General features: G+C 40.2%; 1 protein-coding gene across 1 annotated transcript in view; it reads right to left on the reverse strand.

The window, feature by feature from the left end:
• The window catches only part of LOC144195971 (adhesion G protein-coupled receptor A2-like), a 33,354-nt gene extending 20,070 nt beyond the window's left edge, over positions 1-13,284 (reverse strand). The window contains exon 1 of the mRNA XM_077715896.1: positions 12,445-13,284. Coding sequence (XP_077572022.1) covers positions 12,445-12,716 — 272 coding nt within the window. The 5' untranslated portion in view covers positions 12,717-13,284. The remainder of the gene's footprint in view (positions 1-12,444) is intronic.
• Between the last annotated feature and the right edge of the window lie 366 nt (positions 13,285-13,650).

Below are 13,650 nucleotides of genomic sequence, written 5' to 3' on the forward strand. Positions count from 1 at the left end.
TCTGCGTTCCCATTCGGCTAAACAGGAAACCCAGCCAATTAGCTGTTTATTCAGAAGCCCACTTCCATGGTGAGGCCTAGAAGAGCGAGAACTTCCCGGCCGGACGGGCTTAGCAGACGGCGTAGAGCAGAGTTTGCTGGCAGGTGGCCGCTGACAAACATGAGGCCAAACAAGGTAACAATCCCAAGTAAGACAAATGTCATCAAAAGAAAGCTTTGCGACAGATTTGTAAACAAAGTCGATGAATAGAATTAGCTATACAACACATGGCATGCACTAACTTGGTCCAGACCATCTCAGTGCTGCATTTAGAATCTTTCATTCGCTTAAAAATCGAGGCCCCATGCACTAATTGAGTCAATGTCATCTATGTTAAGCGTGCATGTCCAACTCCAGTCGCCTTCAAAGACTTCTTGTAATCCATTTACATGTAATGCACATGAGATCAAAACATTGGTTGACCAGAGCCACAGAGATCAGTTCATGTCACGGTTAAATTAGTGAACAGCGTTGGTCACACAAATAAGCATCCATTCATTCATTTATAGTGTGTGAGCCATTCCTGTGAAAACAGATGCTTCTTGCAGAGTGTGAAAAGGATCAAATGATCAACGTGATAACCTTTAAGGCCTATGTGTGTATTTTACCCAAACATCTTTGTGTTATCTATTGTAACTGATAGCCTCTCACCTTAGGAACTTTCACTTTGAGGTTTCACATTTTATAGCCGAGTTTGAGTGTAATTTTGTAAATAGACTTTGCATTAGTCCAAATGTACCACAAAAGTTGCAGAATTTTTGAATTGCTTTTCTCCCAGTTAGGTTAAATGCTATACCAAAGCGGCCAGAAAGTGAACCAGAGTTCAGGGAGGATAAATGTGCAGAAAGTAATCAATTGTAGCAACAAAATAAATCAGATTTCTTCCTAAAATTGTGAAAGGGTCAACTTGTAGATGTGTATATGTTTGTACTGTAATGAAGAAACTGAAATACAGTAAAATGCTTCAGGAAAAAGAAAAAAAAGCAACAGAGAAATGACAAAAAAGAAAGATAGAATTTCACTGGCTTTGGTGGAGGTCTTTGCCTTACTGACTATAACATTCCATCCTTGGCTTTATATGTCTTAGTTGCATTTCTAAAACAGCAAGACCTTTGCACATTATTGTTTTTCTAAGTGTTGGATGTTCTCTAGATCCCTGAATAAGATGGTCTCCAATGCTGGACCTTGGAGACGGAGCCACACTATTGCAAGGATCAATTCCGCCTGTGGTCAACACCACATGTGTACCTGTCAGAAGAGTAAACTGCAGCTGCTCGTCAAAATTTTTTCCACAGCTGCTTTTGGTTGTGGGTCAATGTGTGTGTGTTAGAGTTGGGAGTGTGGTGCACAGCAGCAGCAGCAGCCCTCCTGTTCGCAACCTGGTGCAGAAGCGTGTCCCGTCCAAACCGCAACCAGAAGGTCGAAATGCCAGACAAAAAAAATAAAAGAAAACTGCTGGCTTATTTTAGAGTTTTTTGTTTTTCATAACTGGGAAGCTACAATAAACATCTAATTGTGTCCCCCAAAAAAACAAAGTACTTGACAATACCGCTGATTATGCGTCTTTATCATCTCCCTACATAGCGTGCGTAACATACAATTTTCATTCATCTTCCACATCGCTTAGCCTCACAAGGTTCACGGGGGGTGCTCAGGCGGGGGAGGCCCGGAATTGGTTGACAGCCAATCGCGGGGCACAATGAAACAGACAACCAGACACGCTCACAATCACACCGAATTGAAATCAAACCCGAACGTCAGGCGTAATAACCACTGCACCATCGGTTGGCCACATGAAATATTTTCATACTAAAACAAAGGTTTGAGATCTAATGCATTGCTCAATCACTGTTTTTGATATACATTACTAAAACACTGTACAATGTCCTCCACTGAAAAAGAATATGCTGCTATGAAAAAGTGTGGAAAGAAAGCTTTAATTCAAACTTAGTTTGCTACCCTCAGATGTATTTACATGCACAGTATTTCCACCAGTTCCGGCTTTCACGTCTTTGTTTGGCCAATTTTTCAAAAGAAGTGTAAATTAGACCGAGAATAGTGTAAATATAGTTATTAATGATCACAGTTGAAGAAAAGGCATGTTTTGTGTTTAAACTAACATGGAAAATACACAATGAAAGCTTTCAGGGACTCGTAATATGAACACCGCATGCACGAGAGTATACACTGGTGAGCCAGCTCTAATACACATTTGATTAGATCTCATGGGTAAAATATAAAGTAAATATACTGTGGTCCTGAGTTCCACAAGTATGATTTAGAAATGTATAATACCAGTAGGAAATGCCACATCCTGGTTTGTTCAAGGCATGAATGAGATCCATTAGTGTCTAAAGTGCATACTTAAATAAACTTGTGTGGCCCTTAAATATTTAGACGTTACAAGGTGCACTGCAGCTGCAAGGAAAATAATGAGAATTTTGTCCGCATAATAATCCACATGAGAAATAATAATTGCTTGGCAACAGTAGATATTTGCCGTGCTCTCTGTTGGGGTATGTTCTAGCTCAGGGGAATTTTGATGGTAAATTGAGGGATGGTGATAAAGTGTCGAGATTAAACACTTCACTTTGAGACTTGTCTCCATATAGACAAAGCGGTGCAGCTTTCGTCTAATAAAGAGTTGCAATACAAGCCAGTAGGCCACTATTTAAGCTGCAGATTTGGTCTTTACACCAGAAGTGAGGTGAAAGAGCAAAACTCCTAAAACAACCGTAGGAGCAATTGTCAGTCAGAGCAAGATAATGCGTGTGATTTTCCATGATCGTCTCTTGGCTGAATTAAAGCTGTTTTAATTAGCCTACTATGCAGTGCGTGTGTCTCGGTAGTGCTGACTTTCTTGTAAATATAAGAAAAGTTTCCTAAGAGGTGATTCAGGTCTGCTGAAAGCGATAGAGGCAAGCATTGCGTGACTACTTTGATTTGTGTACGTTACGGCTAGAACGTTTGACAAAAGTCTGTCCATGCTTTTACTGCTTTTCTTTTCCTGCCTTAGTTCAAGTGCTGTGTAGATCAAAAAGATACTTCATCTTATAAATAGATATACATCACATACTTTGCACCCAGAGTAATGAGGAGAGACATAGTGGAGCAACAATGTACGACTGCCAAACCAAAGATGGAATCAAATATTGAATGTTTGTTGGATATGAAAGGAAAAATCATTACCGAAATACTTTCAGTTGGCGTAAGACACAGCAGGATCTATTATGAAGTAGAGGCAGACCTTTGAGGGTAAACAATATCAATGTCTTCATTCTTTGGCCAAACGGCCAAAATTTATCCTTTATAAATGTTAAGGAAATATTCAAAGTATTTATTATACTGTCATTAGTGTATGTCTCTCTGCGAATAACAAAAAGCGATCTGCAGTTGAATTTAGATGGAAGATAACATGTTTAATTTTGCCTCTGATGTCTGAGGTTTGGCCAGACACTGCGTGGCTTTTTCACAATTATAGTTTTGGCCTCGTAAATTGTCATTTTGAGAAACCGTGTGTGAATAAGAGTAGAAAAGAAACTGTATATAAATACTAAAATGTTAGTGCCAAGACAGCACAACACTGCTCAGTTTTCTGGCAGTAGATACACATTACGTGACGCTTATCTTAAAATCTGTGACATTTTTATCATTCCAGGAGACAAAAAATGATATTTTGCAGGCCTACAAAAACAGTGTGGGGTGAATCCCACTCTCTCTAATTTACTTAGAGTGGACCGAGGAAGAACACAAGCTGGGATCTCTCTCTTAGATCATCTTTTTTACACTAAGTACTTTTTAAGAGGCCTCGAGACTGTGCCGTGCTATTCAGCGCCTGGGTACATTCAAATTGCTTAACCCTTTCGTTTTACAAATAAAACCCAAACCCATGGTGCTGTGAGGCCACTTGAACCCGGACTCATCCTCTGAGAGTTGCTGTATTCAATACAGACGAGAGACTAAATGCCCTTGAGCACAACAGGCACTTTAGCAGCGAATGCACGTCAAGATTTGAATGGCATCATTGTCTCCGAGCCACTGGCAGCCTTGTAGCAATCACCAAAGAACATTGCCTGACTTCTAGGCTTTTTCGTACTTGCCATGGAGCATCCGTGTAATTGCACGCAAAATGTTTTTTGTGTTGGTTAACTGTGATTGAGTGAGTCAGTCTACTGGGAGACCACATTGAGGAGTGGAAGAGATTATGGACTTGCCTCCTGAAGTGGAAAATACGACTAACTAACGACTAAGAGCAAAAATAAACTCAAGGTTGAATTGTTTACTTCTTAAGTCTTACTTTACTTTGTTGTTTACCAGGATTGCACAATTGAGATTCTGAAGAACAACATTCTGCTTTTCTTGATGTGGACAAAAGTCTTTAGCATTTTCCTTTTTTGCTGCTTAAAAAGGTAAACAATCAATAACAAAATTCTTTCAGAATTGGGACAATGCATCCTACACTACAAATTTCAAAATAATCCACCTACAAAATACTAAAACATAAAGTTTCTGAGAATATGTACTTGTGCTGAGACCAAATCTTTAAAAAACTAAGACAAAACAATATGTAAAAAATAATTCCTGACCTTGGTAGGAGATACTGCACTGTCTAAACAAAACATACCGATATTAAACAAAAGCGGTCTAAGAATGGATCCTTGAGGTACTCCACATGAAAATTTGGTTCATTCAAATTGATGGTTTCATATTGTCTGAAAAATAAACCCTATCTTACAGATAAGATTGAAGTACTGAACCAAAAAAATAGCCAACACTTGGCGGAGGTAACTCCAATCCAAACATTATTTGTATAAAACGATCCAGAATGACTTGACTAACTCCGTATTTTGGATCGCTATATTAAGCACACGCCTGCATTTGATACTGCTTATTATAGAGCGTTCTGCATTGTGCTCCAGTGAGCAGACGGAGGAGCTATAGGCAGCAAGGCGTTGTGGTTTGTGGTCTGCAGATTTAGATTCATCTGTGACCTATCAGATGGATAAATAAGGAAAGTGTGCAATTTCAACTGGGTGAGTGTGTATGTGTGTGTGCGAGTGGCCCAAATGCTACCGGTCTAAAATTAAAATCAGGGTTTTAGAACCGTCTCTAATTAAGGTGGGAAGGACCCAACGACTATTTTGAGAGCTGTGGCCATGCACGCCCTTTCCACATGAGTGTGTGTTTTTGACACAACACACACAAAACAGAAGCCTTCGACTTTGAATGACTCAGATTAGACGGCGTATTTCTTTCTGGAGGTCTTCTACTCTGAATTTCTCAGATTAGCCAGTGTTTCTCTTTCTGAGCACAAGTTAGCAAAGACTGTGTGCTTGAGGGTGCATACAAATAGCTGAATATGAGAAATTGAATTCCTGCCGTGTGGTAAAAAGTAACAGACAAACCAAAGTGGAATGTTTATGGCTGACTCGCACGAACACAATAGTCATCTTAGCCACACTATAAAATGTTTTTACACCTCTAATGAGGCAATTTGGTGAATTTGGCCTCTCGAATACTTGATTGGAATGCGCTGGATGCCGACTCGCACATTGTCTCATTGTTTGGTCTCATAACCAGCCTCTGTTTTCTGCTCCTGACCAAAAGCTGCCGGTGGGAAATTTAGCAAGTACAAAAGACTGGAACAATCTTTCCCACTTTCTTTATGAACTATTTGTGGCCATACTGTGCCTTTTGTATTGTTTGGACAATCAATGCATGATCTTTCCATTAAAATGGATGGATATTTTTTTTTATTCATATCTAAATCATGCAAGACCTAAAAAATTCAATTTGCAACCTTATCTACTTTGCATTTATTGTAATCATTGCAAAATATTTAAATTGCTGAATCTGAATCTCCTTCCATCCCATGAAAAATCAGCATTCATTTTTTTGCTTCTTCTCATCAATAAAAGACAAACTATCAGCATCTTGATAACCTCAGTTTACAGAATAAAATGATTTAAATAAATAGAAATGGGGCATCACAAGGTTGCAAATCTAAGAAAATAAACTTTTAATCTAGCAATTCCTGCTTATCAAAAAGGGCAAACAAGTCATATCCAGGAAAAAATTAAATTGAAATTTCAAATGAACCATTTGTACATATTTCCAAACATTCTTTTCCTGTAGTTCTAGTTTTAATTCTCTAATTGTAGAATGACCCATAAACAATTGGCGTCATCTTAGGTTTAGTTTCCTGTAAAAGCCTCAAGCCACTTTAAACATTTTGCTCGTGTTTTTGGTCAGTGGGAGGAAGTCAATAAGAAGGATATACATGCTTGGGAACATTCAAAAGAGTACAATGCAAACCTTTTGGCTACAATGCATCTCAAGACATAATGGTGAGAAGTATTCACTTCTAGAAGCTTCGAAATGATGAATAGTAGTATATGAAGATTGCAGATTGCGATGTTGATTTTAATGTAATCAAATCCTCCCAAGATACAGATGTGCTATTTATGATTAAGGACATGCTTAAACAATGTATGTTTTTCTTTTTTCTCGTGTCATTCATTTAATTGGATGATCTACGGTGAGATATTGAGTTCGTTTAGTCTCGGCGAAACTCTGCATTTGTAATTAACGAGACCGTTGGCTCGCACACAGTTTCACAATGTGCAAAAAGTAGACACGCTTGCTGAAAGAAATATGATGATCTCACTGCACATTACGTTCCTCTACAATAGCTCTTTGTTACTTTCCAAAAATAAATCATTCCTACAGTCGCCATCTTTTTTTCCAAAAGTTGTCAGGTTACTCAAATAAATGCCATGAATGCAGTTAAGTGCTTCCCACACCTGCAATTGTGTATTATGAATTAATTGGCTGTTATTAATAACAATAATCCATTTTGAGTGGAAGGGACTGGGATAAGAATAAGAAACAACAAGTGAAATGGTCACTTCACCATAAATAACATTAAAGCCATTACAACTGCCTAAATATTATTGTCTTGTTTTCTTTGTTTTATTGTAGTATTACGGCAAAGTTACTGTTTTCAAAGTAAACAGTTCATTTTCATACGTCGTTTATCATCATCTAATCTGCTTTGTTAATAGACCTGATATTTATGTGAATGAACATGATTGTGTAGAAACAAATTGTGAAAAAGGAAGTGTGTAGACGTATGTTATTGTAACGCGGGGGATGAATGGACCATTGTCACACTCACACACATGAAAACACCCAATATAGCCACAGGCATTCCCAATAGTGACAACCATTATATCCATGCATCAGTATGTGCCGGAGACCCAAAACGGGAAATTCGGGGGTCACTGCGGTGAAACGGAGGGTTAGGGAAGTTAGCACTGGCAAGGAAACGTCAAAGTCAGGCATATTTGGAGTAAGATAAGAAGAGACTGGAGCGAAAGGAAAAACTAAAACAACACCGAGCCACTTGAGACGACTACAACACATCTTTGTGTCCTCGCCAAGGTTTAGAGACATTGCGGTGTTTTACCCGACGCCTACGGCGAGCTGTTAAGTGAATTCCTCATCGAGATACGGCACCGCGCAATAGACGTGCGTCTATACGGGGTCATATGACCTTGACCTATCGGGGCAAGATAAAATCCCGCCCTTGTGTGGCATTGGCAGGTGCTCTAATGGGTTGTAAACTCAGAGTATCCGATGTCAGACCTTTGTTTGCTTTTTTGATTTATAGCTGACCGCTTGCCCCAGCTCACATGTGCGGAGGGGCGCCCCCCTCCTCTCAACACCTTTTCCCCCCCACATAAATAAACTGCAGTGCTGCAGGAATGCCTGGGGCCGCCACTCCTCCTGCTTTTGGGATCCTCCCCGCTGATAAGACGATTTCTCTGGACGTCTCATGGACGTGCACGTTCTCATGTCTGGACACACGCTCGCGCACTCAGACACATCTGCAAGGGCTTTGTAGGCCATCTATCCGCGTTGGGCAGGTTCAGCAAAAGGATTCAGTGCGCGGAATGACGGCTGAAGGGCTCAGATTGAAAAGTAACGTAGGCTAGCCAACTGAATTTTCTCTCGGAGTAAGTTGACTTTGAGTGAACAGAAGCCAACAGATGTTAGCAATATGATGCGGCTTCTGCTTTGATGCATGGCACCAAAGTTAAACATCTGACAGATTGTATAGGTGAAAAATCGGAAAAAAGGGAAAAAAACAACAACATCACGTCTTAATTCGAAATATCACAATGTCTCATCTGTGTTTTTCACCTTTTCCTTTAATTCTTACTGTCATCCAAAAATAATAGAAGAACAGAATGTACATCAGAATGCCAGCTGCATTCAGGATTGATGTGCAGGATTCACTTTTCCATTAAATAATCCTTCTTTATAGTTCCATATAGGTTACTAGGTTTGACAACATATTTTTTCGTTTTTAACGCTGCACAGTGTTATAATATAACTTACATTTTGTGACAGTCAGGAATGCTAAAATACTTAAATGCTCAGTAAGAGCATTATTTCAAATCATGTCATTTGTAGACTAACTTTGGAAAGCAGATATCCGTACCAACAGAGTGAATCTATTTAACTTAATGGTATAACATGATTTCATTTTTTCAACATTGAGTTAGGGTTTATGTGTATACCGTTTTCAAACAATCCTTAAAATAAGATGAAAATACACTCCTTCGATTTAAAGGAAAACATCAGCTATTAACACCTATGACAAATTGCTTTAAAAACATTTCTCCTAATTCACTATCTTTCAAATATTTGTGCCATATCAGTATTGTTGATTAAAGGCAAAAACAACCAATATTAAAGTGTCAAACAAGCACAATTATACACTCCATCTACAGCACATGTTCAGCAGGCATCTGACTGAAAACAATTTTGAGATCAGACTAATAAGCCAATAATAGAATGGTATTCTTAAGTGCAAGCTTTACCCCGGCTGTCCCGGTTGATGGAGCATCCAAAAAAGACAGGCACAATGACCTCACAGCATGTGTGTCGTCTAATTTGGGACAACAGTCGTAACAATGACGACGGAAGGACGACAAGCACGAGTAACAAGGCACAAGGTGACTTCAGTACTTTCTATCACAAACACTGTGGGATTTTCATGCCTTCACAATTCTGCATCTTAACTCACTTTTCATGTGTAGGTGTGTCATAGAACACAATATCTTGTGGGCCTTGGAAAGATAAATATATCAGTTGTTTTGCATTTCTTCTTTTTCGTATGTACTGCATGTATCCTTTAAAAAGCTGATATCAGTTTGAGAAGCAAAAAGTGGATCGTCTCACTGTACTTTTCCATTACCAATAGAACTATGTTTCTGATGCCTTTATGCGCACCAGAAAATGAATTGAAAATCCAAATAAATCAAAAGTTCAGACGTTTTTTGAACTTACAAGACTGTAAAATAAACTCATGCAATTGTGATTCCTTTCACAATGCACGGTGTATCCATCCTCAAGTTCTCTTTCACCCCTCCTTCACGCATAACGGCTAATAACAACAAAGTATTGGAGAAAAGCTCCGCTACACTGAGGGGCACATCCCTCTGAGCTCCTAGCCAAACTTCTCTCCTTCCTCTTTGTTTCTCTCCACCTCACATTGCACTTTCTCCCCTTTTTTTTCTGGCGAGAGCGCCGTCCATCATTCGTCGTCAGTCCCTCCCGAACAAATGCACTTTTCACTCCGCTTATCTGCCTCCCTTCTCTTCCTCCCCCAGAGAAGCAGCTCCTCTGCAGCCGTGCATAATTAGACCTAAACACAAGGCTGCACAGGCTCACATCTGGAAGGAGTTTGGACATGGCAGTTTCCTACCAAGACGCCTAAATATTTAGGTTAAGAGTTACTGCGTGTGGACGAGCCTGTGATAAAGGGGTGGGAAAGGGACAGAATTGGGGAGCTGAAGATTTAACAAAAAAAAAATTAAAACAGGGAAAGTGCCATAAGATGACTGTAGTTCATTGCTGTCACTTTTATAATGCATCATTAAAGCTATGATAAGATTTAAAGACAAGAAAGGAGGGTGTTTTTAACATGATGCTGAATTTAGTGCTGGAGATAAAACATTAGGGCTAAAGGAGGAGTTTAGAACATGGTGGCACCCGGTTGCTTCTTCTGGGCTGGCAAGGAAAACAAACAGTTTTAATAAACAAATCCACATTGGGATTTCCTAAGAGGGTGAGGGGCCTCAGCTGGAATGTTCACGGGGGCCAGCTGTTCTGCGTTATACGTAGAAACAGGCCCCGGAAGCCTTCGACCTGCTCGGCTAGGAGATCCCCAGGAGAGAAGGCCGAAGCGGGGAGGGAATCGAAGCGAGGCTCACCCGAAGCACCTGGAATACTCGGCGCCATGCTCTCAGCGGATTGAGGAATGTTCGAAATAACACGAATACGTACACAGGCCGCATCTTGCATTCCACATCTGGACAAAATGTCACAAAGCTTAATTGGAGGACGGCCACCAGAAATACTTGCTGCATGTGTGACATATTGCGGGAGACAATGTACAGGATTGACAAGTTGATATGAAATATGGCAACATGCTGTCATACATACTACTGAAACACATAAATTACTACTAAGTACGGGAACATAGTAATTCATTATAATGTGTGAAAGGATTTCAATTGTGAAACTGAGAGACCATTTCAGTAGTGTGTATGAAAGTTAATACCCAATAATGTTCTTTCTGGCTCTCAGAGTTGTCACTGTTTGTACAGGATTGCCATCCAATATTGCAATGGATTTTTGTCCACGGCTCCAATGCGGCATGTTAAGTATTTGTACCAAAACAAGTCAACCATAATGAGTAGGTGTGGCCATGGAAATGATCTTCAATCACCTCAACCACTGCTATTTTCCCTCTCCTGTTTGCAGCAATGTGTTTAGCAGATGTATAATCCTGACTTTATTAAGAGCGAAACATACGGCTCAATAAATGGACCACTGGCTGATTTTAGCTCTCCCAGGGCACAAATCTACTTGCTTTACCTCATGTGTTCACTCCAGTCCAACCCTTTTTTTATATAGTGCAGCGACACGACACACACTGCAGGAACAAATAATATTTGAGAGCAACAGTGAAGAAAGCATTACAGCTAATTCTTGTGAGTGTACACTAACACCGCCCAAATATGTGTCACCATTAGATTATGGGCCCATTCATCAGGCAAGATTGTATGTTTTGGCACGGCCAGCCGTTCTTTCAACTTAAATCCAAATAGACCACACAAACGAGTGCATCCCAGTACGAACATATCCGCCTAAATGGTGCTAAATTATCATGATGTCACGCTGCTCTCACAGGCTACACGTTTCTTTCCTCGGCGTAAGGTAATTGGGGGTAATATTTAATGGAAACAGTCAGCCAGTGAAATGTGTTTGCGTTTATTCTCATGCGAGGGGAGGAACATTTAAAGCGACAGGCTCGTGTCGAACAGGCGGAGCTACATAATGTCGATGAAGATGCTTTGTGCACAACCAGGCCAAATTAGGGACAAAGTACTTCAAGATGACCACTTTGGATCATCATAATTGTTGTGACTCCTCAACACCAACTTATTTTATAAGGTCACAATTGCATGTGAGGCCCTCAATCAAAATATTAAGTATGCATGCACCAATAAGATTCAATATTCTTTTACAACTTTATCAATAATGTCTTTGGAAAGATAACAGTGCACATATTCCCATTAGCATATTTTTCATTGCAATCTGATGACACCGCTTTAAGCATTGTATAACGCAGTATCGTAAATACTGATTCGCTGAACGTATATAAAAAAACTCCATTGACACTTATGACGATTTGAGAGCAAACAATAAATATACAATATCATTATATATATGGTCACCATAACATCCAAGTACTCTATTTTCCAAATCTTTAAAGTGCAGAGCTGGATATTATAGTATCGAAACGTTTCCAATATGATTAGAAAGATTAGTGCAGCTACACATCACTGTAAATAACAGCAACATTAAATTAACGATTTGAGATTCATTGATCAGACATTCAATTTATTACACTGCTAAATAAACTATATACCCAAGCATACCTACATAAATACTACATCTGTGTACTCAGTACTTTGTGTGTAGTTTTCTTTGACCCCTGAAGATGGCCCATCAATATTGACACCAATGCATATTGGTTTATGAAGGGTTGTCAAAGATGCTGTGGTTTAAATCGTACTTGTATAATTAAACAATAGTCTAAAGAAAGTATAGTGACTGAGAAAAGGGCAACTATAAGAAAACAATTGACAGTATATATGAAAAAAAATGGTTTAAGAGAAAAGTACTTATTAACTGTGATTAATTTGAAGCTGTACAATCTCACCAGTTCAAATGTTACATTTGTTCAGTTGTGAAGCATCACAGCACAAATTCTGCAGATTGCTACAAAACCAAATGCAATAAACAAAACAAAAAGATTCTACTCACAAAGTGACAGTTCTGTTGGGCAGCAGGCTGACATCGGGGGGCTCGGACAGCTCCTCCTTGCCGCAGCTGACCCTCCGCCCCAGGGGTTGGGCTCCGTGCGTCTTGGAGCGCTCCTCCGTGCAGCTGCAGCCGAGAAGCCCTCGGCACGCCCGGGACGGCCGCGGTCCGGAGGCGGTCAGCAGGAACAGCAGCATCAGTACCAGCCGAGCCGGCAGCGTAGGGATGCCAAAGCCGGGCGCGCTCATTGTCCTGGGGCTGGATCTCAGCTCCATCTGGGGTCAACCCATGTCTCCGGCATGAAGCCTCCAGAGTGGGGACACACTCGCAGCCAATCGGATCCAAAACTGACGAACCTGGACTACTTTTGTCCTCCAGCACAACAGCCCCGTCCCGTTCAAAAATAAATAAATAAATACAGCAATAACAGTCAAACGTCGCTCAACTCAAAAGTCTTCTTATGTCATGTCGCTCCTTCGATCCTTTTCCCCTTTTTTTGAGTCTGTTTTGATTTCAAATCCAATGTCAAACCCAAACGATTTCTACTCACTGCGACTCCCCTATTAAAACTCTTGGGAGTGTCCACATGAGTGAAGTCCTTTCATAATCCAGCGGCGGATGAGAGTCCAAACTCGGCATTCAAAGTCACACTCACATCTGTATGAGGCAATAAATCGAAGGCAAGAGTGAGGGAAAAAAAAGTTTCCAAACTTTTTCCAAGTTGTCTTCCGCGCGTCTTTTCTTTCCTTTACTGTGTTTAAGAAGGAGAAGAAGAGGTAAACCGGTTGATGGCTGCTGCAATGTCATCTCCTAATCTAGCGGCTTTTTCCTGACCGCTTTCCATACTCGCCTGGTGCGCAAAAAAAGAAAAGAAAAAAAATGGTCTCCCAGGTCCTAGCGCTTCCCCTTCACATCTGTAGTACAATCCTTCACACTTTTCAGTATAGTAGGTCCCGTCCCAGACGAAAAGTGCATCACCCCAGCTTAAAATGAGCACATATATATGTTAAAGTAGCAGAACACACACTTAAAATCAGCCAAAGTTTAAAACGTGCTACAGAACAAAACATGTGCAGGGGTGGGCAAACCATTTTTCTTTGGAAACAAGAAGCACCTGACTGCAATCCACTGATTGCACTGGTAAAACACCAGTTCAATCCAATGATTGCACTGGTAAAACACCAGATTGGTGAATAGGTTTCCTCTTTA

The sequence above is a fragment of the Stigmatopora nigra genome, chromosome 4 (genome assembly GCF_051989575.1).
Source record: "Stigmatopora nigra isolate UIUO_SnigA chromosome 4, RoL_Snig_1.1, whole genome shotgun sequence".
Taxonomy (NCBI): Eukaryota; Metazoa; Chordata; class Actinopteri; order Syngnathiformes; family Syngnathidae; genus Stigmatopora; species Stigmatopora nigra.